Here is a 26,101-nt window from a genome sequence, read left to right as displayed (position 1 = left end):
CGTCCTAGTTAGCTAGTCATCTGATATGCATATATGCTCTCTAGATCATCTTCAATGAGTGCATCACTCATTTTCTTAACCTGCCCGACCAAATTCGTGTATTTGGCAAAAGCTCTCTTATGTCCTTTCGCTAGCCTTTCCGCTACCTCATAATTCTCAGGGGCAACTCTCTTAGTTCTTTGGCCAGTTACCGAGTCCGTGTCCAGAATGCTCTTCACTCTTTGACCTCGCATCTCTCGCCTCCTTATAGTTTTGCTGGCAGAATGCATAATGGCCTTTGTAAGCTCGTTGCTGACTTGTGCCTCCTTCAAATCGTTGCTTTCTTCCAGCACTGTGCAGAAGCGCAACAGGTCCTTGGTTGGTAGCCATCGCTGATATTCATTGGGAAATCGCTCATTGCGATCATACAAAAGTTCTATGATAGAGTTAATTACTGCTATCATGATATTTGTCTCAGTATCGCTCTCGGCTGGGAACAGCAGATGGACGTCACAGATATCGTCATACAGGAGCTTTTTGAGATCGTCAAGCTTCCCCTCTCGAATGAAAGTTATCAAATTGGTATGCACCAATTCATTGTACATTGAATAGTGTTTGATTATCTCCAGCATATTTTCCATACTAAAGCCCACTCTGTCACAGGTTTTCTTGATCATCCAATGGGTTGGACAGTCCAGTGCAATTGTTTTTGCCTGCTTATGATATCTGTACCTCCGCCCCCATTGATCCCATACTGATGATTCGGACTTAATGTTTTGAGCTATTTCTGTCCAGTATTTTTTGGATAGAGACTCTCTGCCGCTGACCTTATGTTCATCCACCAGTACTTTCAACTGACAGCAAGTTTCTTCAAACAAATCACCATATCTTGCATAGAAGTTGCTTCTCTTCAGTGCGAGAATCTGATCCTGAAGCTTCTCTGCACTGTCAGTTCCAGTCATTCTAAGCCATTTTCGATATTGCATGGCACAGTCAATACAAGAAACAGTCATTCTCCATTCCTCTTGAGCCTCTTTGAACCATGGGGCATGTTCTTTGTACCACTCTCTTTCCTCCATTTCTATTAGGGACTTGCATGCTTTCTTGTAAATTGCCAGTGATTTGGCGGCAACTGGTGATATCCTCTGATGGTGATTTTGCAGAACATCATCTGCATATGCCAGCCGCTTCTTTAAAGCGTTGCCCCGATATTGCTCTATTTCTAAGGGCACTGGAAGGTTCGGATGCTTTACGGACAGCTTTTGGGGGCCCCTTTGCTTTGGCATTATGATTGGCAAAGGGTCTCCTCCAGTAGATCTTCGGCCTTGATCTGGAGCCTTTACTTTATCCTTCCCTTCATACGTGACCATTTGTTCTTCATTCCGAAGGACGTGTAAGTATTGTTCTTGCTGAGCTGGCAGGTTCTGCGCAGCCTGTGCATACCCATATTCGGTTACCGAAACCCCTGGGACAAAGACCAGTGCTGAGGGGTTGAACCTAGGATTTGTTAAAGGTATGCTCCCTTCTAACGATTGGTATTTCTTGTGGGGGGGCTGCTGCTCGTAACCATACCGTGACTGCTGACCAGAAGGGAGGCCGCCGAATAGTCCCTCATTGGGCTCACAGGGGACGTTTCTCGGGCCATGGTAGGGAAGTTGAGTCTCCAGTGACCCGGATTGCCCCCGTTTATGGCCAGACTTATCGGTTGACATGCTAATATAGTGTGATTTGTCTCTTTACCTGAAAATAAATTCAATAAAAGCAATGAGAATATGGGTGGACAAGTGATGAAGAAAGAAAGAAAGAAAGAAAGAAAGGGAATATATAGCTATTAAGCTATGGAAAGTTTCTTGCCCGGAATATGCCTACTCATTACGCCATCAGTGAGTCACCAAGGAAGTTTGGAACTTCTTGCTATGTAAGATTGTTTTCTTTAGGTTGGCTTGTCGGCAAATACCTGACAGCAGCGCATACAAACAGACAGATGCCGCAAATAGCAGGGATTCTCCAGGGCGCCTGGGTTATCCCTATACTGGAAGCTAAGCCGTATTTATTCTTCAAGCGCGGCAGGCAACCGTCACCGAGGCCACACCGTAAATATGGCTCCCTCAAAGTCTAACTACCCGCATTACCATGGTTCACCAGCGACACTGATGCCAATTTGTGGTTTTGCATTGCGCATTTAAATCTTGCTTACATTTTACCCCGGGTAGCAGTTTTGTTATATTGATATTTCCCATGAAAATCAAACTCCAAGCAGACTCACCTAATAAAACCTCACTTGCACAGTGCGCAAAACTCGTAAATAGCTGCTTGCTGTAAGGCATGTCCATGGTGTTGCAGCTCTCCTGGAGCGATCCAACGCATATCACACTCCAGTGCTTCCTATTGTTGCAGCGTTTAACGTAAGAAGGGCTAGCATCCATCTGCCTTTTCCAGGGACAGTCATGTAGCGATAGCAACGTCAAATCTACCATGAATTTTCTGTAGGCTACTCTGCTGGTTAGTGACACATATACTCAGTGCAGCTAACTATACGGTTCGTAGTGCCCGTTGGCGCTGTTGATGAATTTCACGCTAGTTAGTTAGTTAACTACATATGTACATAAATCCGGCGAAAAAGCTCGGTTTTCTATGACTCAATAGTACTTCAATAGTATTCTAAGCTATCAACATGGCACAAGGGGGCCCATTTGATCTAACTAAGTGTGCCAGACCGAATATCTTGCAATTGGAGCCCTATAGATGTGCAAGGGAGTGAGATATGCCCCGCAATGTGTGAAGCTGAGCCCGCTGACAAGGGATAGTGACTATAAGGACGATGGAACAAATATCCTTCTCGACGCAAATGAGAACGCTTATGGCCCAGGCCTAGCTATCAAGAGTGATGGAAAACTCGAGGGCGTCACTACAAATAAAAATGCTCCAGAGCTCAACTTTCTTGGTCTTCATCGCTACCCTGACCCGTGAGTACCTTCCAACACTTTCTCCTCGTCCTGTTGAAGGACTGACAGTACTTGCACTTTGGTTTTAGACATCAATTTGATTTAAAAAAGCGACTTTGCAATCTTCGAAACGCGCATATTCATACCCAAAAAGACATAAACCCCTCGAATCTTTTTGTTGGAGTCGGCTCCGACGAAGCCATTGACGCCCTATTACGATGTTTCTGCACGCCAGGAAAAGATAAAATCCTCACTTGTCCCCCAACATACGGAATGTACGCGGTCAGTGCACAGGTAAATGATATCGGGATCGTCAAGGTCCCTTTGGATGTTGAAAACGCCTTTCAGTTGCGTCCTGACGCAATTAATGCCGTCCTTGCAGAAGAAAAGGATATCAAGTTGGTCTATATCTGTTCCCCAGGAAACCCCACGGCAAATTTAATAAAGAAAGACGATATACGAAAAGTGCTTGAGCACCCCACATGGAATGGGGTTGTCGTTGTCGACGAAGCATATATAGATTTCGCTCCCGAAGGGTCAAGTCTAGCAGAATGGGTAGCAGAGTGGCCTAATTTGGTCGTCATGCAGACTTTAAGCAAAGCCTTTGGCCTAGCTGGGATTCGATTGGGAGTAGCATTTACTTCCCCCGAAATTGCAAGGCTATTAAACAGTCTCAAGGCACCATATAATATCTCTAGCCCTACTAGTGCGCTCGCCCAAGCTGCCTTAGCGCCGGAGAATCTTGCGGTTATGCGAAGCAATAGAGAGAAAATACTGGTTCAGCGCAATAGGCTGTTGGAAGAGTTGCCCAAGATCCCTGGCGTGGGCAGATTTCTTGGTGGCAACGATTCAAACTACTTGCTCGTGGAGATTTTAGACAAACCTGCCCAACAACATGGTGCTCCTTGCAATAAAGCCGCTCTTTCTGCATATCAATCTCTTGCAGAAAGTAAAGGTGTTGTGGTCCGGTTCAGGGGTAAAGAGCACGGGTGTGAAGGATGCTTAAGAATTACGGTAGGAACTGAGGCCGAAGTATCTAGGTTTTTACTTGAATTGGAGACTGTACTGAAGACTTTTTATGCTACCAGGTCTTAATGGAATTAATAATATTGAATAGATATAGACCATTGAACAAACGTTCGTTGCACTAGGCACCCTTTAAGACTTAAAGCCAAAGATAATTGTACACCAATATCGCAAAAGGTTCAAAGAGCACAAAAATCCTTAATACCGCTTCATTGTAACGCCATTCCAAGTCCAGGGTATCACGCTTATGAAGATCCAATAGACCACCCTTGTCGCCGTTGTTGTAGCGCGGAAGAAAGAATTAAACCACCATGAAACTCCAGGTTTGATGCCGAATACCAATAGCACAATTTAGATCTAGAAGAAAAATATTAATCCACGGCTCCCGTTACAAGAAAATGAGAAAAGGGGGGCTTACAAGTATCAGCGATGTGCGAACAGGGGCACGTCCACCATGTAATAACATAGCGGAGGATTTATTGGAGGTAGCTTGGAGCTTGCGAAATGCTTCGTGGACATGTCTCGGCTCGATAGGTGTTCTACCTTCCTCTGGAGGATCAAAAAGTCCTGTTTCCCGCTTGCGTTTCTTGCTCTTCTCTCCTCCGTCTTCGGCACCTCCACGGCCTTTTTTGCCACGGTCTTCCTGCTCCTTAACTTTCAGCGCTTCTTCCGTAATAGTTTGAACAATTTCAAAAGTGAGAAATCCAAGAATATCAACGATATCGTCATTTGGTTTGAAGTCTGTCACAACGCCAAAGCCAGCCCATTCGCGAAAACGCTTCGCTTTACGGAATGTGAAGGATGCCTGTCGGCAATCGGACCAAAAAACGTACTCTTCACGCGTCATATTCTTAGTACGTTCATCGGCATTGGCAAGACGCTGAAGAGTTGCATAATTCTGTTCCTCTTCCTCCTCATCTTCCTCATCCTCGCGTTCAGGCACCTGAACAGAATAAAGACTGTTGAGATCCCAGGGAAGTCCAATTTTGGCGCGTTTAGTCTTTGGTTTAGCGGCAACATCTTGAGCAGCACCAGCAAGCGGGTCATCTCCAGCACCGAAATCACCAGCGTCAGCGCCTCCCTTGTCATCGGAATCCTTCACGTTCTTGCGGACGTCTTTCCAGGAGAGGAAAGTTTTTAATCGCGAAACCTTTGCTTTATCGTGGCGTATGAGGAAGAAGAGATCATCTGTGGATATAGATCGAACACCACGACGAGTAGCAAGAATTGTGCTTCGAGTAAGCTGCTCTAGGTTAGCCGAGACAAATGAAACTTGCATTCATGACCCACCATTGCGATGACTTGTTGGCGAACAATCTCTTCAATCAAAGTGGTGGTCTCTACGGAGGGTTCTGCGGTTTCTCCAGAGACAAACATCATCTTTCCAACTATGTTAGCCATGAACTCCTTGTCTGACACAAAACCATCCATCTCGTAGTCTTGGTCCATTATGCCTGATTCAGTTCAAGAAAGGTTTGAAAGCTAGTAGAATGAGAGCAAAAGTCTGCAAGCCAAATATTGGTTTCTTGTAGGGCAAACGAGCAGCCATGCAATACAGGGAGTGACAGATTAGGAAATTGGGAAAGACATGAGAAGCTTCACAGAGTGAATATTCAGCAAATAATAAGGACGGGAGATGCCGTGTGCTATCCCATAACAGAGGTGCAATCATATTAGGGGCATCACCTTGCTCTGCTTACAAACAAGGCAATGCAAGACATATATTTGAGACGAAAGCCCAAAAATCAAGAAATAACATGCTGACCTGTTTATAAATGCCTAGAAGCACATATGGTAGTTATAAAATAAAATAAAAACACAGAAGAGGTATAAGAAGCTGCTAGCAGTCCATACGGATGTGTCTGAAGCCGTATGCAAATGCGTATCTTCTCTTTCAGATATCAACAGGAACTTGGTGTAGAGGACCAACGTCTAGGCACAATAACAAAGAGCTCAAAACTACAAGATAGAGGTGGACTGGGCTTCATGAAGGAGATGGGAGCTGGCATACCTGCTGGATCTCCTGCCGATATTTGGGGCTGGATCTTTCTGCCATGGTTGCAACAGGGGTGCAACAGACAGCCGGTTAAGAATCTTACTGACTTGATGAGAGACAGAGAAAACTTGAAGGGGAGAAAAGGATCTTTGAGCGTGTGAATAGGCCGTATGCCTTCAGGAGATGTCGGCCACGGCGGTTGCGATGCGACCTTATCCGGTGGCCGGCAAGGCGGATCATTTATTTTCCTTGCCGACCTCCCCGCCAGCGGGGCTTTCATGACGCCAAAAATACACAGCTTTTTGTTTTCTTGCAGTTCGTTGCGGATGTATTGATAAGGTTTTTTTTATTCGATTGTTTATTCTCCTTCCACAATGCTTTACTTGGTGGGCCTTGGGCTCGCCGACGAAACGGATATCACTATAAAAGGGCTGGACGTAGTGAAAAAGGCTGAGCGAGTGTACTTAGAGGCATATACTAGCATACTCCTCATTAATAAGGAAAAATTGGTGAGCTACGCAAACAAATATCTCTCCTTTGAAGGCTAAAATTTGGCTCTTAAGGAGGCTTTTTACGGCAGGCCCGTGATAGTAGCGGATCGCGAAACTGTTGAGACTGGGAGTGATGATATCTTGGCTGGGGCAGACAAAGTGGACGTTGCGTTTCTAGTCGTCGGCGACCCCTTCGGGTAAGCTATTTCTGTATTGGCTTCAGAACCCTCGAGCGCTCAGACTTCTCCAGTGCAACGACACACACCGATCTCGTCCTACGTGCTCGGGAGCTCGGCATCCCAACAAGAACCATACCTAATGCGTCGATTATGTCTGCAATTGGCTGTGCTGGTTTACAGTTATACAACTTCGGACAGACCGTGAGCATGGTGTTTTTCACCGAGACCTGGAAGCCTTCGTCATTCTATGATCGGATTAAGGAAAATGCTCAAGTAGGCCTTCACACGCTTGTGTTGCTTGATATCAAAGTGAAGGAGCAATCACTAGAGAACATGGCTCGAGGTCGAAAAATCTACGAGCCTCCTCGGTACATGACCGTAGCTCAATGCGCCAGCCAAATGCTTGAAATAGAAGAGGAGCGGCAGGAGGGAGTATATAGTCCCGATAGCCTCGCAGTCGGCGCCGCCCGAGTGGGCGCTGAAAACCAAAAATTAGCAGCGGGTACCCTTAGAGAACTGACGGAGCTAGACATGGGCGAACCGCTGCATTGTCTAATCCTACTTGGCAAACGGACCCATGATTTGGAGAGAGATTTCATTCGGGATTATGCTGTTGATAAGGCTTCATTTGACAGTGCTTGGAACAATAGACAAGAAACGAAAACATAACGTATCCATCTCGCGACCTTGACCCTCACACAGGCATCACCGCAACAACCTTGCCACTCTTCCTGGCCATATAACTAATCACATGACATGTCACCTTTAAGGTTGCTCGACTCCGCAACTCCGTATCGGCTGCCGCGTGTATCTCATTATCGCCCGCGTCGATGATTTGCAGAGTTTGGGATCAATCGTTCGGGCTTCCTCCGTATCGCTCCCTTGCATCAGAGGCCTACTTACGCTCAGTGTAGGGGTCTATACGACGTTAACTTGGCATGCTACTGATGATTTGACAACAGCCCAGTCCTACTCCGTACTATTATACCTAGAGACCCTCTACATACCTACCGTCCCCACAATAATAATACTACTCATGGTTGTTTACGTTCTCCACGGGTTTCGCTGGCCGCGAGTCGGCACCTTCAATGCACCCGGAATCCGTGCGCACATCGTTTCCTACAACCTCCTCGACGCGGCGGCCGAATATCTCCAAGAACCCGGCACTTCGCGTGCGATCCTCCAATCATTCAAACGCATTGACCCCAATATACCCTACCACCTGCCCGGGCTGCAGCTAATCGAGCAATACGACCCCAGCGATCTGAGTGATGCTGCGCTTAGTCAACCATACGTATTTGTTGCCGCCAAGGTGATCACAATGCCCGACGAGGAACAGCCCGGCCGCCTGTTGAGCTTGAATATCAGCGAGATGATCGACAAGGGACCGGAGCTTTCGCCGGGGGGGCCAGAAGCACTGAGGCGGCTCAGAGATTTCTTGGCTCCAGAAGAGAAAATCGGGTGGTGGGTTGTGTATAATGGAGACCCGGAGAGGCCGTACCCCAAAACGTCTGGTGATGACGATGATGATGATGATGATGAAGATGGGTCAGAAAATGTAGAGAAAGAGGTGGATGGCGAAGAGGAAACGTCTGGAGAAGAGGCCACATGAATTTAGAACACATGCAATTCCGAAGAGGTCTTGCAATCAAGCCGCAGGGCAAAGTCAACACTAAAAATATGAGGGCTAATCTCATCATCACAGAGGTGGAATCGCCAATTGAACATATCACTGCCATCCATGGACTAAATTTGGCATTTCGGGTTTGCATTTGCTGGTGCATGAAGGGCTAACGGGGATCATGCGATCTGTCCGCGAGAGTAAGTCACATTTGGATAGTGTCCATAGCTAGATATATATGTGTATGGAGTATAGGACAAAATAACGAGGCTCCCTAGGCTTTTATTCCTCGTATACTTGGTAAATTTCCCCCCAGTGGTCGTTCTCTCGAACCTATCCGGGCTGGAGAATGCTGTGATTGGTTGTGTTGGAAAGCGGTGGAAGCTGCGCTTGTGGCAGAATCACGTCCCGAAGAGCAACAGTAAGGCCACACACTCTACGCGGTACTCCTCTAGCACTTGGTCGTCGCGCTCCGAGAAGAGAGAGTGTTTGAGATTTATTGCAACCTCGAAAAGGGAGGACCTACTATTGCCATGGTGCTCTCTTTTATTCTTGTTCAGAATCGCCAGTAAGCTCACTCCCACCGCAACACCACAGGATACCATCTAATATGCAATCAGGGGCAAGACTCGTCTCGCCAAGTGGTATGCGCCGTATTCAGTACGTCTCATAGTTATTGACTGGCTTAGAATGGAGGGGAGAAGTACTAATTGATCATCAGGATGATGAAAAAGTGAGACTCAAAGGCGAGGTACGATTGTCACCCCTTCAGCCGCGGTCCTGTTGCATCACAGACTACCCTTCCGGATACTACTTTAAGCCCCTTTGTCTTAAAAGCCTCTCACATGGTTGGATACTCGATGCTTATAAGTCTCTGACTATAGGTTCACCGCCTTATCGCGCCCCGAGACCAGAAATACCAATCCAACTTCGTCGAGTTCCGGCGCAGCACGAAAATTGTGTACCGTCGCTATGCGGGACTGTTCTTTTGCGCGTGCGTTGACGCGAATGATAACGAGCTGGCGTATTTAGAAGCTCTCCACTTCTTTGTGGAGGTGCTGGATCAGTTTTTTGGGAATGTGTGCGAGCTGGATCTGGTGTTCAACTTCTACAAGGTTAGGGGACGGGCTCTTGCGGATGCACAGGGCATGTAGGCTAACGAAGACTGGGGCTTAGGTTTATGCGATTCTCGACGAGGTGTTCCTAGCCGGGGAGATTGAGGAGACCAGTAAACAAGTGGTTTTGACGAGGTTGGAACATCTAGACAAACTTGAGTGATGGATGGTGCGACTCGATTCTATTAAATCAATGCCGAAGCCCGCTGAGCGATTGATAGCCAGGGAGGACCAGGCTTCAGGGCGCATAATGATGTGGTGACTTCCAGGGAAAGCCGAACCCCAGAGTTCCTATCCCCTAGATTGCACACGCAAAAGGGTTGGCCTTCGAGTGTCAGGCAAGAGGCAGCAACACGGATCCACCAGACGCTCTTTGCAAGCGATACTTGTGCTACTCCCTCCGCCAGAGAAACACATTGTGTGTGCACGGTATTTGGATGCGGACTTGTCTTCGTACCACTGGTGGCACCTCTGGGCATGATGCTTGTCACGGAGCATCGACCAGACGCGGCTAGAGGGCAGCAAGTAAGCAAAGCGGATAGTTGGGATTGACGCTTGTAGTTAGTTAGGCATATCCGGAGGACACATATAGAGAGCATATGATCAGCATCTATGCCGGCATCAGACCCGCAATCGCTAACCGCCACACACGCACAGCGCTGCCTGTTTGTTTGTCTGTATGTCGTGGGGAGCGTCTGCACGAACCTCTAGCTGGCCGGCTGTTGCGCATCGCAGCAGCTAGCCGAGACCGCCCCAAGCCGATTCGCCCGGCCGCAGGCAATGCGAGGGATGGTTGAACGGGCGTCCCCGCGAGGCTGCCCAAGCTGCCAATGCTGGGGCTGCAGCGGGCGGTCAGAGGCCGCCAATCCTCCTCGCCAACCAACGGGTTCACTATAGTTTAACGAACTATATTTATCCTCGCCATCCCTGCGCCGACGACACGGGCACGGCCGACTTGCCGTCGAAATCGGAGTGTGCCAAGGGCGAGTGCAGGTGTCGAGCTTGCATTGCGTTCTTCGTCCGTGGAGTGTATCAGAGAACTCGCTCAGTACCTAGTGGGGATGCACACGTCCATGCTCCGGTTATGTACTGCAGCGCTGCCTCTCCGACGCCGGTCGTATTGAGTGCTGCTGTCGCTCGGTTAACTAGCTGGCCCGCCATGTGTCGCATCCCTGCTGCCCGCAAATCACAAAAATAGCCCCCGCCCCGTGGAGCTGCATCACTCCAAGCCACGCCGGGGCCGACACAGGTATCCGGGAGTCCTCAACACCACCATCACCACCGCAGCACCAGCATCAGCACCACCACCGCCGCCTCTCAGCAGCAGCTTACTAACTCTCTCGCCCTCTCGTCTCAGCGCTGCTGGCCTGCCGCTCCCGCCTCGGCTTGGGCTCGGCGTGGCACGCGTTCTCAATGGTGGCGCGCCCACAATCACTCAACCACCAACCAGCCCTCCAGCCAGCACTATCATGGCCTGGCTGAACCCCAAGTGGGACGAAGAGCCCACCAGCCAGCGTCTGCTCCATGGCCGCCAGTAGTTAGTCCAGCGCGCTGGGTGCCGCCTGTCACAAGCTGCTGTGTGGTCTAGCGAGGCCCCGAAACTAACTTCGTTATGAATCCGAGATCTGGTCGCCCGTTCGTATGCCGGCGCGCTCACGCAAGAACTGCCAGCACCAAAGCATAACCCAACCTGGGGCCCTCCGGAACGCTAACTAGCTCTTCTGCTTAGTAGCTGCGCGCTGATAATTCGGCCTGCTTGTCTTTTTTTCCCCTGAAGCCGTTTTCTCTTTTTCCCCGCCCTTCTGCTCCGTCGTTCTCTCTGCTGTGCATGCTGGATGCCTCTTCTTTCTTGCTCTCTGTGGTGTCCCATGTCCCTGTTCTCGATGAGTTGTCCATTTTTCAATGAAATGGACCGCAGACACTTTCCTGATTGTGGCCTCTGCTGCAGTCGTGACCGCCCAGATCCTCTTTCGCTGTGCCTACCGCCTCACTCGCCGTCCTATCCGGCAAGCATGGTATCGGGACGATAGTTGGATGGCCGTCTCCTTCTTCCCTCTCATCGCGCGTACCGTGTGTATAGCATGGTACTTCGAGCTGCGCCGCACAGACACTCCGGATCACCAGGTCTTGTCCAAGAAACTAGTCGTGCCGTCGCGCCTGACATATGCAATGTTGTACGTGTGATATGGGAGCTGTCCTTGAGAAAATGCTGCAGGGTATGCTATGGTTGCTGATCTCATGCCGATCCTAGCATCTGGTGCATGAAGCTATGTCTGCTTCAGTTCTACTCGCGGCTGGAAAACGGCTCCAACAAGGTCTATCGAGCGAGGCAGGCGCTTTGGTGTTTCCTTGTGGTCAGCTTTCTGATTATATTCCTCGCTACCATGCTTGAATGCAGACCGTTGTCTTTGTGAGGCTCTCTTTTTCTGTCACTGGTGGAATGTAATCTAACTATGCATACAACAGATACTGGGCCCCAACCACACGTAAGATCTCCTCGCACTTAGACAATTGATGATGGCTAACGGGTCTGATCCTCTGCAGATGCATGCCAGAAAGGTGCTAAAAACCTTTTGATTATGGCAAGCTTCAATATAGCTACCGATGTTGCATTGATCCTCTTTCCGATCCCAATGCTTTGGAAAATGACCTCCCTTAGCGTTCAAGCGTATGTTATGCCCAAATTGCCCCTTTAGTCGATTTATGAGCCCAGCTGAGCTCCTGCCCACATAGGAAAGTGCAACTTACGTTGTTATTCCTGTTTGGAACTGTTGTAATCATAATCACAACCACGCGCCTACCGCTCATATTTGTAAACTCCTACTCCCAAACATCTCGCACTATGGTAAGTCATACATCTGTGAACCCACCAGGCACCGCGCTTTGCTTGACCCTACCTTCATTTTACTAATCAATCCCCAGTGGGCGTCGATAGAGATTGTGGGCGCCTCCGTTGTCGCCAATGCCGCGTTCTACTATGCCTTGTGGAAAGACTTTTTCCGGCGGCGTAAAAATAACTCTCACTCGGTGCCACTTGTGCCATACTTTTTCCCGTCTGAGACCTCGCGACCCGCAAGCCAAGCCGTGTGCTTGGGGTCGGACCAGCAGTCGGAGCCTGCGACAAGCTCCGATAACACAGACCAGGCTGGTAAGAGCGAACTAGGTCTTGTGGAGGCAGGATATAAAAGTACAGAACCATAGCTGGTTTTAGTATCATCTAATGAGCGTATGAAAAGCTTTGTTAAGACACCTCAAGATACCCCTTTCTGTTTTAGAATTATAATATATACAATAATATTTTCCTTTCAACACTTATCGCACACAATGCCCCAACAACAATATCCCTCTTCTTCTCTAGAGGGGCCAAACACTTTTTAAATGCAGTTTTTTCTCAGTAAGCAAGGAAATAGTGGAAAGACATGTAGTCGGTAGGAGAGCATTCGGTTCGAGCCAGCGCAAATCAATCAAGGAGCGTGAGATGCGGCTGTCGGCCGCGGGTATCGTTATCATTAAACCATCATTATTCCAAAGAAAAAATATAGAGAGAAAGAAGTAAAAAGAATACAACTCCATCTACTGAATAGTCCCCCCACATAGTAGAAAGGATGTGCAAAAAATTATCTCTTCAAGGCGGCAAACCTCCTTGCTAGCTCGTCCACCTGCGGTATTCCCGTCTTGCTTCTCTCCAGGCTCTCCCCAGTCGGCGCGGCCGGGGGATAAGACTGCGATATCACCTTAGGTGACGCTTCGCCGTCCTTGGAAGTCTCAGACGGCGTCGTGGCCGGCGCGACTTCGCTCTGGGTATGCCGCAGCGGCGTCGAGCCATCCGCACTGGATTCATGCCGCTTCTTTGTCTTGCTGATGTTACCACTGCTGTTATTGCTCTTGTCGTTATTCTTGTTGTCCTCGCTCGGGGAATGCTCGTCGTCGCCATCCTCACTATCCTGCTGCCACGAGATACCGTGGCTGCGCGCGATCTCCTTCAAGTACTTTTCCACCAGCCCCGCCGGCGCCTTCTGGACTCTTAGCGCGTCCACCAGCTCCTGCGGCAGCTCGACGGGCGGGTTGTTCTCCTCCTGCGCGCGGGTTGCGAACTCCGTGCCCCAGCGCTGCACCAGCTTCGCGCGCAGCTCCGGCAGACCCTGGATGTCTCGGGGCAGACGGGGATAGGAGTAGAAGATGACGGCCGCGGCGCGGTCGAGCTCCGGCTCGATGTAGCAGTCTGGCTGGCCGGCGTCGGGTGGCGTCACAGTTCCGCCGGGCGCGGAGTCGCTGCTTCGCACGACCTCGAGGCGCTCAGACGAGCGACCGGCGTTGCTCGCGGGGCGTCCTCCGATACTCGCCGTGTCGTCCTCGCCCGGCCGTTGCTTGCGCGCGTCTTTGCCAAAGCCGAGAATCCGCCATAGGCCCGACGCGCTCCCGTCTTTGTTTGCGGCCGACGAGTCGGATTTCCCCCTCCTCATGGTCCTGCTCTTGCGCTTCTGTCCAAAGGCAAGATGGTCGAGCATGTTCGCCCGGACCAGCAGCTGCTCGCAGTGGAGCTCGATGATTTCTAGCGCAGCGATCAGGTCGTCATTGGCGATGATGTCTTCTGTCTTGACGCGGGCAAAGTCATCGCGACTCTCTCTGAGGAGCTTCGCGAGCTCTCGCGCCTTGGTTTTCGAATAGCCGCGACGCTCCTTGATGAGCTGGCGGATGCGGTAAATCAGTGCTTGGAGACCAAACGTTAACTCGGCCTACATCGAAGAAACGGTATTAGCATCCTGCTTAGAGAGGAGGGAAGGCTGCGAAGAGCTCGAGGTCTAGGACTTGGAGAAATTGGCTGACCGTTTGCTTGGAAGGCGGCATTCTGTAGCTAGTCAACTACTAGAGACGGTCGTGCACGGCAACAAAATCGAAGAACAAGATTACGAAGGTCGCATGGAACTGAGCGGCGACTCTCCTTTTATTCTGTCCGTCGTTTGCATGGAAACTGCAGATGGCAACGCATCGCACGTTGCATTCAGCGCTGCTTTAGCCCCCCCTAATGTCGTTATTATTAGCTTCGCCTCGGCAGCCGTCGTTAGCCACCCGGCAGTGCAGAAGCTGACTCCAGGCCTGGTTACTCTTGCGTCACCGTCCAGCTACAAGCGTAAATTAACTGCCTATGCTAAGTCAGCCCGCTGCATGGGGCGTTGCGGCACGATAGTTATCTAAAGAGTGGTTCGGCCTAAGGCAAACGACGCCCAAACATGGTACTTCGACATCACTATATGTTCACATTTCTCATTCATATGTATATGTATCTCTAATTAAACCCTCCACCTTCCCTTTCTGGAATTCATACTATGATACAGAGGACCTCCAGTAACGCATTCATGGGCAGAATCAACGGGAACTTTTGATTTTTACAAAGCTGCAACGCCGACAAGGGCCATAAGGCCAGCAATGCCAAGACCGGCCTTGTTTGCAACGGCGGCGCCGGTAAACGTGGGGCTGGCGCTGGCAGTGGCAGAAGCACCCGAGCCCGAGGGTCTGGAGCTAGTTCCAGTGGGCATGGCATGGGAGTGCATGTGGGAAGAAGAGCCATGAGCATGCGAAGCAGAAGAAGGATGAGAATGGGAAGAAGGGCCGTGGTCGTGGGAAGAAGGTCCATGGTCGTGGGAAGAAGGTCCGTGATCGTGGGAAGAACCATGGCCGTGATCGTGCGAGGCGGAGCCAGTGGACGATGGCGCAGGTGTGGTGGCGGCAGGAGAGGAGCCAGCAGGGGAAGAGGCGGCGGCAGTGGTGCTAGGGCCGACACCAGGAAGAGACAAAGTGGCTCCGTATGCAGCACACAGCTCAACGGCAACCTGGGATGCCTCTGTTTAGGATGTCAGCAACTGCATCTGAACTCATTCAGCGTCATGATTGAAAACATACTGGCAACCTCTTCGGGATTGCAGACTTTGGGGATCTTCTCCAACAAGCTATTAACGAAATTCCTGTTGTTGCAGATACATTTGATGTCCGTCAAACCGCAGTTGGTGGAACTGATGGACTGAAGGACAGTGGTTTGCTGTAATATTAATTAGCTAAGAATCAACGCGGCGGCAAATTCCTCGGAGAAGAAAGAATCAGCAAGTCTTGGGGAGGAAAAGGCCATACCGCGCACTGGGGCAGCGAGGTGACGTCCTGGGCCAAAGCGGGCATGGCCAGAGCCAGCAGAGCGGAGACGGCGAGGACCTTCATTATGACAAGAAAGGCAAAAACTGCAGGGATCTATCAAATGGGATCTCGGAATATTAAGAGAAAAACAAAAACAAAGAGAGTGGTTCTCTTGTTGGAAGAAATTGAGGTGAATTGGAATTTGCGAACTGTACCCAGAGAGCCGGGAGAGAGGGCTGGTTTTAATATGTGCTCGAAATCTGCTCAAAACGAGATTTCATCGCTAGTCTCTTTGCTACCCGAATCAAATTTTCCATCGGTCCTGGAAAAGCCACTGTCCTGGGCTCCGAGGTCCAGTGGATGCCATCGGCCGAGCTGGCCAGATTTGTTTCGAGGTTATTTTCCAGGCTAGCAACATTGGCATTTATTAGACTGTCAAGCCTTTTTCCCCGGCTAAGGGCGGAAAAATGGGTCGAACTCGAAGCACATTAACAAACATGGTTTGAGTTGACACGGGATTTCTCGCGTGCGCAGAATATGTTGGCCCAGAGCTTATCTGATCGGAGCCTAAGGTGCCGTTGCACACTTTCGGCCTAGCGCCGCGGCAGGGAGCTTGGAACTATCCAATGGCTGGCCGTCTCTGGATACGAGCGCCAAGATGATGGGCTTCGGCAACGCCTTCGCCGGCTCTGGTTGGCTGAAACGGATCAGATAACTTTAAGCGAAAGTGTGGAGCTCACGATCAGATAAGATAATTATTCGGATTCTGATGTTCCTTTGGACTTGTCGAAAATCTGTTCATCGGGTGACCGGTGGAGCTTGGAGCAGGGAGAATGTAATGTTAGGTTTTCCTGGCATCGCAAGGATTAGTTCAGCCTAACCGTTCGGTGTCTCGCCTCCCACAAAATAATACAGAAATGCTCTCACCACCCGCTTTTCTTGCTCACTTTTTGACGCTATGAAATATTAAACACGAGCAGCCTAACTGCTAATACCGGTTGCTATCGACAGGAGTTATTATCTGAATACCATCATCGATCATGCGAAGCTCCATTGACGGAGCCAAAGCCGCTGAGGCGGGCGTGAACGAAAAGTCCCACCCAGTGCCCCAATCGCCCGACAACGGCAGCACAGCTCCCAGCGATGAGACCTCAAAGGATGCTCAGAATGGTGTGCGATATGTTGAGGGAGCCACATCCGTATGGACAAAAGGGCATTTGATGGCTGCATACGCAAAGTAAGATGTCTTTCTGTCTGGTCTCGACCTGGCTTGACAACGAGTCTCTAACAATGTGATTAGCATCTGGCTCATCTATTTTGTTGTGTCTATGGAGGAAGTCGTTGTCCGCTCCCTCAATCCGTATGTGACCAGCGCATTTCAACTTCACTCGTTGACTGCAGCCACTGGTATCATGGCAAGCATCATTGGAGGCCTGAGTAAAATTCCACTCGCAAAAATTCTTGACACCTGGGGACGACCTCAAGGCATGGCTCTCATGTTGTTTTTCTGGGTTATCGGTTATATCATGAAAGCTGCTTGCAACAACGTTCAGACATATGCTGCCGCACAGGTCTTCTCCTCTGTTGGGTAAGTCCAACTCGCAAATATGATCCAGAAAGGGGCCCGACGCATCATCATCTGACATATCATTGTAGCGCCCAAGGAGTCAGCTACTGTTTGACCGTCTTTATTGCCGATACGTCCTCGCTGAAAAATCGATCGCTGATGTTGGCATACGCCACTTCTCCCTACGTTATCACCACCTGGGTTGGAGGCCCGGTTGCTAAAAGCATTTTGGCGACTATTGGCTGGCGTTGGGGCTTTGGCATATTCACCATTGTCGTTCCTGCAGTTGTCCTACCTCTTTGCTTCCTGTTCCTTTGGGGCCACCGAAAGGCAGAGAGGCTCGGAATAGTCCAACGCTCAGAGGGGCTCCGAAACTTGAACCTCCAGAAGGTAAAGAAGTACGCCATCGACGTTGATTTGATTGGAATCTTGGTGCTGGCTGCTGGTATGGCTTTGTTCCTCCTGCCATTCAGTCTTTGGACATTCCAGGGACAGAAGTGGAAGGCTCCTTTGATCATCTGCATGATTATCTTTGGAGGCCTCCTGCTTATCTTTTTCGTGATATACGAGAAGTATATGGCCCCGGTGACTTTCATCCCCTTCAAGCTTCTCACAGACCGCACTGTGTTATTCGGTGCACTCTTTTTCCTCTTCGTCTTCTTCAACGGTGCAGTGTGGTCACTGTATTTCTTCTCCATGTTGCAGGTTGTCTGGGAATTGGACGTCACCAACGCCACATACATCAGCAATATTTATCGTGTCGGCTCCTGCCTGTGGGCTCTGGTAGTTGGTGTATTGATTCGATGGACTGGCCGATTCAAATGGCTCGCCGTCTACTTCTCGGTTCCCTTGTTGATGCTCGGAGTTGGCCTCATGATCCATTTCCGTCAACCTGGCACCAATATCGGTTATATTGTGATGACACAGATCTTCGTCGCCTTTGCTAGCGGTACGAACGTTATTACAGGCGAAATGGCCATGATGGCTCCATCGGATCATCAGCACATTGCTGTTATTCTCGCCATTCTCAACCTATTCGCTAGCGTCGGCCAGGCGTTGGGAGCAACTGTTGCAACAGTCATCTGGACAAGCCGTTTCCGCTCCGCCCTGGAGGAATATCTCCCAGCAAACGCAGATATCGCTAAGATATATGCCTCTCTCGTTACACAGCTCTCACATAAACCAGGAACACCCATTCGAATTGGCATCAGCCATGCGTACGCAGAGGCTCAGCGCTATATGTTGGTCACCGGCTTGTGTGTTCTTTGCGGTGCTCTGGTATGCGCTGCCTTGTGGAGAGACATCAAGCTCAACGACAAGAAACAGGTCAAGGGAACTGTTGTTTAGATGTGGAAAATTGTTGACGGCGAAGTTCTTACTGGTGCATCTGCCTAGTCACTGGATCCTCGCGAAAATGACTCTGGAACTTTCTTTTCTTTAATTGGGAGTGTATTTAATAGATTTGCGGTCGGGTATTGGAACCCGGTTACCTGTCAGTCGTTCGAAAATTCAAAAGTAAATAAAGTCTTGGTTGGACTGGTTGGTTCGTTTGCTTTTGCAAAACAGCCGGGGAAAGTGTGACGACGGGGATGGTAAAACGCTCCACAAACTAATTTATTATTTAACGTATTTTAGTATTTGAGGTTTGAACCATGGTTTCGATGAAGTTTACATGAGGTAGTAGTTTTAGATATTTGCTAGAATATTATTCGAGTTGGTTTACAATTAGTCTACTTGACTCTGTACCTACGGAGTATGAAGTGCAGCTTTCGGCCTCATGCCCCTCGATACATGTGTCCGTATCCCTGTGGCTGCATTGTGCCAACAAGCAATCAAACATCCTGCTTACAATCGTCTGGGAAAAAAGCTGGAGACGGGGATGCCATTCCAAGCCCAGCATCAAACTTGCCCAGTGGGCCCCAGTCATGATCGCGTGGCACTGACTTTCTTCTTCCCAGCAATGCCCACCAAGTTCCCGTATTTTAGCGTGTTCATGGTAGCCGCAAATTGCTCGCTTGATGGGGATACGGTAAGAATCATGGCGGACTGGGTATCTGTGGAGGCCGAAAAATGCTCACGCAGAACCATGGTCAATGGAGACGATCGGAACGGGATGCGCGCCTGACTCAAAGCCCGCGCACGGATTACTTCTTTCAAGGCAAGAAGATCGGTGTTTATTTGCCGGCCTTCTTGGGCCTCCTGTGGGGTCATTTTGGCCGCGAACACCGACGCTGTCGCCTTTTCGTGATAGTACTCGGATCCCGCTAAGTCGACAAAAACTACCCTTCCGCCTAGGCACTTCTGATCCTTCGAGGCAAATAATACGCGCTCCACATCAGCTTCGGCTTGCTGGACACAGAGCGCAAATTTTTCTTTTTCCTTTTCTGCGGCATCAATACGATCTTGGTTGGGCGGATGATCGGGGTTGGGGACAAATTTCCCATCCGCGGTCTTGGTAAACGCCTGCAAATTTTCTTCCAGGTAAATGTCTGTCGCACGTTTCGCCACAGGAACGAATTCCGACTCCCGCTCAACGACGGCGTCACGGGCGTCGAGTAGCGCCTTGGTCACTATTTCAAGCTCCAGGACGGCGTGGGTGCGAGAACTCTGATCGTGCACTGTCGACGAGCCGGTGGCCCGCAACCCAAGCCCAACCTGCAGCTCGCGACGCAAGCCGTCAAAGTCCCAGCACGCACGGGTCGCTACCGGACGCACCCTAACCTTTCCGCCCTCCAGCATCTCGGTCTCGCCGCGGATGTGGACGCGGCCGTCGGGGCCTTCGCGGACATGGCATTCGCTGCGACCGTTCAAGAGGTCGAAGGCGATGTTTTTGCGCAGCTCATACATGCGAATACCGAGGCCGAGCCGGTCGCTGCTATTCTTGTCGTCGCCGTCGCCGTCGCGGGGGCTTGCGTTTCGTGCTTCGATCTCGTCGAAGAGCGATCTCGCCGCCGACAAGCAGAGGCCAAAGGCCTCGCTGTGGTCGTAGTCATACCCAACGATGGTGTGTGTTTTGCCACTGCCTGAGTGGCCGTATGCGAAGAAATTACAAGTCCCGCCATTCAGCACTCGCGGCAAGCTGGGCGCGACGACTGCCTCGAAAACGCTCTTGTTGCCGTCGTCGGCCCCGAAAATCTGGGAGAAAGCCGCGTCGCTTGTCCATGAGCGGTTTCGACTGGAGCTCGCGGGGTTGTTTATGGTCGTAGAGAAGCGCGTGTTGCCGTGTTGCTGGCCGGTGTGTTCAATCTCGGTGATCTCACCCGCGCCCAGTGGCCTCCATCGCAAGAAGACCTGCATGCTTGACCCCGCGAAGCCCCAGGTGCTTCGACGCGAGTAGAATGCTTCCGCGTCGATTCATTCTGTGGTGATGCTTTTATATCAGTACCCAACTCGGGGCGCGGAGTACACGGGAGCCGTTACTAGTTAACTAAACTACTGGTTTGTCTTGTTTGCACTCACTGTTTACTGATATGTAGTTAGGGTTCTATATACGGAGTACATGCAAGCAAAATAACAGTAATCGGGGAGCATTATGCATTATCGGGTATCACTTAAACCTGCGGCCTTCCGCTATCGCAATGGTAACGCCGTCTTCCTTGGAAACCCCCACGGATAACGCCTGAGACACGGGTAAGAAGAGGAAGGTTCGTTCCCGAAACAGCAATTTAGTGGGAGAAGAAAAAGAGGACTACCGTCGGCCTATGGAACACTATTCCTCGTCTTCCCACATGGCGTCTATAGCTGGAAATCTGTTCTCATCGTCGTCGGGGTCACGGTGTAAGGATGCGAACAATATTTCTCGAAAAGGATCCACTGCATCCGGAGAAAGTGTTGGGAAGCCCCCGTGTGCGAAGTTGCTAAACAGGACGTCAAATGGTCCCAATGGAAACAGCACTTGGTCGTTCTTGCGAGCCCTCGCTAGCCGCTGTAGGTTCATTCGCTTGATTTCCCGCTTCGAGAATGTGTATGGCATGTAGGTGATCGGACTGATGTGGGCGTAGTGGCACATGTTTGCAAAATAGCATCGAGGTTGAAACTTGACACGGCATACCGGGAGGGACGAACGGGAGAGTTCTTTACTCCAGCGCAACACCTCCAGCTCGAAGTAACGGCATGGTATTTTCTTCATCTTGGCAAGGTACCTCTGTACGATCTTATCTTTGGCGGGGTTGTTTGTTTTGCTCTTTTTGCCTGCTGAAATTGACTTGCTGTGTATATCTATTTCTTCATTAAGGCTTGCTTTTGTTGAAGGTGGCGTGGGAAAGGTGGAGCTGGGGATAATAAAGTGGCTTTGTTTTCTGCACAATGGACAATTTTTGGTGTTTCTTGAGGGCACAAGCCCATCTAGCCCGATGTCCAATGCTGGGGCGTCAGAATCATCCGGGTTTGAGGACGAACGCCAGTGTCGAATGCACTCTGAACATGCTCCCATTAGTTATAAGGTTCCCCGCCAAAAGGAATACGGACGCGGGCACACCTAAGCAGAAGACATGGTCGCAGGCAACGAGAAGCCCATAGGTGATTGGGGTTTCCAGACAAATGGCGCATGGTTCTCTGGTGGCGGGAGCGAGGGAAGCACCACTAGAGGATTCAAGAGTAGATTTGTCGGCCTGAGATCGACCTGTAAGATGATAGTCAGCTATTTTAGGCATTGGCCACTAGATGGGATCTTGAAGGGTGGCCCGCACTTCTTCTGGAGCTCTTTTGTTCTAGACGCGCACGCTCTTTATCCTTGTCAACCCCCAATACTGCGGCGTCATGGCGAAAGAAACATTTGAGACCACGATGGCAAAAGCCTCTCTTCCACCACTTGCAGTCTATTCCGCCTGAACGGAGTCCAGGATGAGCTTGAGGCACCATTCCAGCTTGCCAGTACTGAATTCACAGTGGGTGCAGCAGAGAAGGAAGCTGAATTTGCTGGGAAGAGAACTGTGAAGTTGTGAGTGAACTAACTACTCCGTAGTGATGTAACTATGTAGAAAGGTGGCGCTGCGGCATCAATCCGTTCTTGGCGTAAGTTGCCGACTGCAGACTCTTCGTGACAATCTTGTCATCTTGTTTCTATGTATAACTACATACTTCTCTGGAACACCTATTAACTATATGAAAGTCTCCGGTTTCAGAGCTTATTTTTATCAATTAACTTACATTTGCAGGAAATTCCCATCCTGTTCCGAGCCATCCATTTCACATCTCGTTGGCCGGTCAGTATGGCTGACCTTCAATCAAAAGCACTCGAGCAATTCGATAAGCTTGTGCAGCGTGGTGATATCATTTTTAAAGATGCCCCGCCTGTTTCTATTCGAGCCCATCCGTTCAATGTAAGGGAAAGCCGGGGTCACGTCCGCATTGCCCCCAGCCCTTCATTGAAACCCCCACTTCAAATATTGGACAAGAGGAAGACTAACCGAACGGAACGGCCATCATGCCAACTCGGATAATTCCAACAGCTCCAATTCCGCATCGCAGCAAGCCTGACAAAGAAGCCACAAGTCCCGATTAAGGACGCCCAGCAGGCACCCGATGGTACGAAGGCTAAGCCTAGCCCGTTTGCCAAAGATCCGCCGGAGTTTGTCCTCGAGCATGTTGGACCAGAGCATACCCTGCGTTTCAACAAGTTCTGTGTCGTCCGGCCTCAATTTGTGCTTCATACCAATGAGTTCAAACCCCAGATTGAGCCCCTTTGCGAAACCGATCTCGCCGCTGCTTGGAACGTGCTTTATCGGCTGCAAAGCCCGTACATAATCATCTACAATGGTGGGATGCAGGGGGGTTGGTCGTTGCCGCACCGCCATATGCAGTTCCTGCCGCGGCCTCCACGAGAAAGCCACGAACTCTTTCCAGATAAATATGGCATCGAGAATGGTACTGCTCCCCTCTCACTTCTGTACTTTGCAGGATGCCTACCATTTATAATGATATCTAGCTGACAGCACCGTTTGCGATCTTGGCTGTAGGAAAGATTCCGCAAGTTCCATTCCAGAATGCCGCGCAGAGGTTGCAGCCCTCTATTTCAACCAACGAGCTTTTCGCGACCTACAAGGAGCTTTTGGAGTCTGCTGGTGTCACAAAGGAAGACTATTCCCACAATCTCGTTTTAGTGAAGGAGTGGATGATGATTATTCCGCGATCTCGCGCGAGCCAAGAAGGCGTCAATATAGTAAATGCGGCCGCCATGGTTGGCATGATCTGGATACCTTCCAACGAGGTTCTCGAGGTTTGGCAAGGCAGCAGCAATCCGATGAACATTCTGGCGAGATTTGGCCGGCCGTGGTAGCGCTGCCCTACGAAGTACAAGGGGTATATATATGTACGGAGTACGTGCACTACTACTGCACTCAAGAAAATATGCATTGCTCGGCGCTTGACTCCCCGCCGGCGATGCAACCCAACCGTCGATTCCGTCAGCAAGCGTCTAGCGCGCTTCACTAGCTGAGTCATCGCGGCGCTGATTGGCGGCTAGCCGGCCGATCGCAATTTCCACCCCTGGCACTAAGCTCAATCGGAATATGCGAACCCCGGTTACCGCCCGCCGCCGCTAAGCCAGAAGCGGGCGTGTGCAATTTACTGCGAACTGGCCAATCCGGCGCGCGCAACGGCGCTGCATGTGGATGTACTTCCCCGCCCGCGCCGAGAGCAGTGGTACCTGCGCCCGCGAACGCGCCATTGCCTGCAGCACGCTGCCCGTGACGGCGGCGCCCCAGCGAACCCTAAAACGCCCGCCCGAGCAGTTTCGTTCCATTTCCCCCTTTCCCTCGCTTCGCTCCCGTCAACGTTCGCCATCGTTTGTTTCTCCCACCCATTGTCTCTCCTTTTTGCCATTTTTGGCACTGTCGCTCGTTTCTGCTGGCTGCCAGCCGATTGTTGTTGTGTCTTCCACTCCTTTGTCTCTCGTTGAGTAGCATCCATATGTCAACACTGTCTCTCTCGTCCAACTTGCAATATTTGAGCCTGGCCTAGCCCTTGAAGCGCTTGTGTTTATACATCCAGTGAATAGTCGCCCTCGTTTTCAACCCGAGCTGGTGTTGCTGTTGTGCTATTCCTTGACGTGCGGCAATAGTCGGCCGTTGATATCGTCATGAAAACGTACTCCCTTTGCTCTGGAGCGTCTACGCTCATCCTGCTCCTCGTCTCTGTCGCAGAGGCGCGTCACGGCCATGGTCATGGCCATGGAAAAGTCGCGAATGTTCCCCTGGATGGTTTCGGCTTGAAGCGTCATCAGTTGTACCATCGCGCCGCTGTCGAACCTCTTCGCAAGCCCAACGAAATCTCCGGCCCCAAACTGCAAAGACGCGCCGGACAGTGCGAGTTTCCCTCCGATGCTGGCCTGGTGGCTGTGACCCCAGGCGCGCAGAATGCTGGCTGGGCTATGAGCCCTGATCAGCCGTGCATGCCCGGTAACTACTGTCCCTACGCCTGCCCGGCAGGCATGGTGATGGCGCAATGGGATCCGTCTGCGACGGCGTACAAGTACCCAATGTCCATGGTAAGTATCACACAGCTATCTGGTACAGGTTTTTCGTGTTTCGCGTACTGATGGATGTTAGAATGGCGGTTTGTACTGCGACAAGAGCGGAAAGATCACCAAGCCCTTCCCAAATAAACCGTACTGTGTTGACGCGTCCGGTCCTGTCGTCGCGAAGAACAATTGCGGCAGCGTCGTGTCGTTTTGCCAGACTGTCCTCCCTGGCAATGAAGCTATGTTGATCCCTACCAGCGTCGATAGTGATGCAAAACTTGCTGTGCCGAATCCTGACTACTGGTGTTCCACTGCTGCCCAGTGAGTATTCGTGATTATTTCCACTTACTACTAGTCTACTAACGTCACATATAGTTACTACATCAACCCACCTGGGAAGGACGCTTCCACTGCCTGTGTTTGGGGAAAAAAGGACAATCCTTGGGGTAATTGGGCTGCATTCGTTGCTGGCGCGAACATGGATGCCAACGGCCAAACGTTCCTCAAGATCGGCTGGAACCCTATCTACATCGAGCCCCAAACTCCTTTCCGTAACAAGAGCCCGTCGTATGGTGTGAAGATCGAATGTGACGGCGGTGGCTGCAACGGTCTTCCTTGCGAAATCGACCCTTCAAAGAACGGCGTCAATGAAGTTACTGGCCGAGGTTCCGGCGGTGCTGGCGGCGCAAACTTCTGCGTTGTGACTGTGCCTAAAGGCAGCAAAGCGAGCGTCTCCGTGTTTCAACCAGGTAACAACAATGGCGGCGGCGACGACGAAGCGAAAGCGAGAGTTGATACGCCCAGCTCGAAGAAAGAGGAGTCCAAGCCATCGTCCACGCCCTCTCCGTCTCCATCTCCCTCGCCCTCACCCTCGACGAGCTCTACTCCCCCACCCAGCTCCTCTGCAGTGGAAACATCCTCGTCGACTCCCCAACTGACCTCATCCTCAAGCACCGTAAGCTCAATCTCTTCCGTTTATTCGTCGGCAATCGCCTCGACAACAAATTTCTCAAGTTCTAGTTTTGTAACACCAACTCCTATCAAGGCTTCCTCCGTCTCGCCGCAAGTCTTCGTCGAGAATCCTAGTTCAACCATCTCTAGGAAGCTGAACTCGACCAACATCATGACCTCGCCAACCCTGCCTCGATCAACCGCTCTGTCCATGCCGTCCGCCCAAACTACCAAAACGGGCGCTGCGTCTACCGCAGCGCTATCTGTCCTGAGCCTCACGGCCAGTTTTCTTGTTGTCTCCTTATTTCTTAGCTTTTAGACGAGACATCGATCCTCCCTGAAAGCTCTTGCCTACCAGCGGTAGAATCGAAAACTTTCATTCTTTTACTTTATTGGATTTACCTCATATATTCTTTTATTACTCTTGAGTATAATTTCTTTTACCTCTTCTCAAATACCCTTTTTTTCTAACTATACATGATTCATGTCCGTTTTAGGTGATTATGATGGATGGTGGTATAATTTCAGGACTGGATATCTCGATATATTAATACTTTCTGATACCCATATACATATACCGTTGTATATATTTGATGATATTTTGCATTCTGGATGTTTTATGAGATCAATACTACTCCTCTCATAC

At 50.4% G+C, this 26,101-nt stretch overlaps 13 protein-coding genes across 13 annotated transcripts; 7 read left to right on the top strand and 6 right to left on the bottom strand.

The window, feature by feature from the left end:
• Window positions 1-8: 8 nt before the first annotated feature.
• Window positions 9-1,691, bottom strand: LOZ57_003381 (uncharacterized protein; the record flags this gene model as incomplete). The annotated part of the gene is made up of 1 exon (XM_049252430.1): window positions 9-1,691. The coding sequence occupies one exon, from the start codon at window positions 1,689-1,691 to the stop codon at window positions 9-11; it is 1,683 nt and encodes a 560-aa protein (XP_049108604.1).
• A 962-nt stretch (window positions 1,692-2,653) lies between these two features.
• On the top strand, window positions 2,654-4,019 carry HIS5 (histidinol-phosphate transaminase; the record flags this gene model as incomplete). The annotated part of the gene is made up of 3 exons (XM_049252429.1): window positions 2,654-2,736; window positions 2,787-2,945; window positions 3,014-4,019. 3 exons carry the CDS (start codon window positions 2,654-2,656, stop codon window positions 4,017-4,019), a joined length of 1,248 nt encoding a protein of 415 aa, XP_049108603.1.
• Window positions 4,020-4,301: 282 nt separating this feature from the next.
• On the bottom strand, window positions 4,302-5,399 carry LOZ57_003379 (uncharacterized protein; the record flags this gene model as incomplete). Its single annotated transcript, XM_049252428.1, has 3 exons — window positions 4,302-4,307; window positions 4,369-5,193; window positions 5,241-5,399. The coding sequence occupies 3 exons, from the start codon at window positions 5,397-5,399 to the stop codon at window positions 4,302-4,304; spliced, it is 990 nt and encodes a 329-aa protein (XP_049108602.1).
• Window positions 5,400-6,320: 921 nt separating this feature from the next.
• DPH5 (diphthine synthase) lies at window positions 6,321-7,285 on the top strand (the record flags this gene model as incomplete). Its single annotated transcript, XM_049252427.1, has 3 exons — window positions 6,321-6,455; window positions 6,510-6,634; window positions 6,688-7,285. 3 exons carry the CDS (start codon window positions 6,321-6,323, stop codon window positions 7,283-7,285), a joined length of 858 nt encoding a protein of 285 aa, XP_049108601.1.
• Window positions 7,286-7,652: 367 nt separating this feature from the next.
• LOZ57_003377 (uncharacterized protein) lies at window positions 7,653-8,228 on the top strand (the record flags this gene model as incomplete). Its single annotated transcript, XM_049252426.1, has 1 exon — window positions 7,653-8,228. One exon carries the CDS (start codon window positions 7,653-7,655, stop codon window positions 8,226-8,228), a length of 576 nt encoding a protein of 191 aa, XP_049108600.1.
• Window positions 8,229-8,770: 542 nt separating this feature from the next.
• On the top strand, window positions 8,771-9,515 carry aps2 (AP-2 complex subunit sigma; the record flags this gene model as incomplete). Its single annotated transcript, XM_049252425.1, has 5 exons — window positions 8,771-8,805; window positions 8,858-8,897; window positions 8,959-8,988; window positions 9,122-9,352; window positions 9,414-9,515. 5 exons carry the CDS (start codon window positions 8,771-8,773, stop codon window positions 9,513-9,515), a joined length of 438 nt encoding a protein of 145 aa, XP_049108599.1.
• Window positions 9,516-11,254: 1,739 nt separating this feature from the next.
• LOZ57_003375 (uncharacterized protein) lies at window positions 11,255-12,553 on the top strand (the record flags this gene model as incomplete). Its single annotated transcript, XM_049252424.1, has 6 exons — window positions 11,255-11,526; window positions 11,604-11,762; window positions 11,819-11,838; window positions 11,897-12,020; window positions 12,086-12,197; window positions 12,275-12,553. 6 exons carry the CDS (start codon window positions 11,255-11,257, stop codon window positions 12,551-12,553), a joined length of 966 nt encoding a protein of 321 aa, XP_049108598.1.
• A 416-nt stretch (window positions 12,554-12,969) lies between these two features.
• On the bottom strand, window positions 12,970-14,200 carry IST1 (Vacuolar protein sorting-associated protein ist1; the record flags this gene model as incomplete). Its single annotated transcript, XM_049252423.1, has 2 exons — window positions 12,970-14,088; window positions 14,180-14,200. The coding sequence occupies 2 exons, from the start codon at window positions 14,198-14,200 to the stop codon at window positions 12,970-12,972; spliced, it is 1,140 nt and encodes a 379-aa protein (XP_049108597.1).
• Window positions 14,201-14,739: 539 nt separating this feature from the next.
• On the bottom strand, window positions 14,740-15,562 carry LOZ57_003373 (uncharacterized protein; the record flags this gene model as incomplete). The annotated part of the gene is made up of 3 exons (XM_049252422.1): window positions 14,740-15,194; window positions 15,254-15,389; window positions 15,479-15,562. 3 exons carry the CDS (start codon window positions 15,560-15,562, stop codon window positions 14,740-14,742), a joined length of 675 nt encoding a protein of 224 aa, XP_049108596.1.
• Window positions 15,563-16,518: 956 nt separating this feature from the next.
• On the top strand, window positions 16,519-18,392 carry LOZ57_003372 (uncharacterized protein; the record flags this gene model as incomplete). Its single annotated transcript, XM_049252421.1, has 3 exons — window positions 16,519-16,715; window positions 16,779-17,066; window positions 17,135-18,392. 3 exons carry the CDS (start codon window positions 16,519-16,521, stop codon window positions 18,390-18,392), a joined length of 1,743 nt encoding a protein of 580 aa, XP_049108595.1.
• A 576-nt stretch (window positions 18,393-18,968) lies between these two features.
• On the bottom strand, window positions 18,969-20,342 carry LOZ57_003371 (uncharacterized protein; the record flags this gene model as incomplete). The annotated part of the gene is made up of 1 exon (XM_049252420.1): window positions 18,969-20,342. One exon carries the CDS (start codon window positions 20,340-20,342, stop codon window positions 18,969-18,971), a length of 1,374 nt encoding a protein of 457 aa, XP_049108594.1.
• A 412-nt stretch (window positions 20,343-20,754) lies between these two features.
• On the bottom strand, window positions 20,755-21,697 carry LOZ57_003370 (uncharacterized protein; the record flags this gene model as incomplete). The annotated part of the gene is made up of 2 exons (XM_049252419.1): window positions 20,755-21,461; window positions 21,523-21,697. The coding sequence occupies 2 exons, from the start codon at window positions 21,695-21,697 to the stop codon at window positions 20,755-20,757; spliced, it is 882 nt and encodes a 293-aa protein (XP_049108593.1).
• Window positions 21,698-22,255: 558 nt separating this feature from the next.
• LOZ57_003369 (uncharacterized protein) lies at window positions 22,256-25,774 on the top strand (the record flags this gene model as incomplete). The annotated part of the gene is made up of 6 exons (XM_049252418.1): window positions 22,256-22,366; window positions 22,496-22,910; window positions 23,003-23,262; window positions 24,106-24,531; window positions 24,593-24,825; window positions 24,880-25,774. The coding sequence occupies 6 exons, from the start codon at window positions 22,256-22,258 to the stop codon at window positions 25,772-25,774; spliced, it is 2,340 nt and encodes a 779-aa protein (XP_049108592.1).
• Window positions 25,775-26,101: the final 327 nt, after the last annotated feature.

This window comes from Ophidiomyces ophidiicola, assembly GCF_022830035.1.
Source record: "Ophidiomyces ophidiicola strain CBS 122913 chromosome Unknown scaffold_11, whole genome shotgun sequence".
Classification (NCBI taxonomy): domain Eukaryota; kingdom Fungi; phylum Ascomycota; class Eurotiomycetes; order Onygenales; family Onygenaceae; genus Ophidiomyces; species Ophidiomyces ophidiicola.
This window is presented reverse-complemented; position numbering and strand designations above follow the sequence as displayed.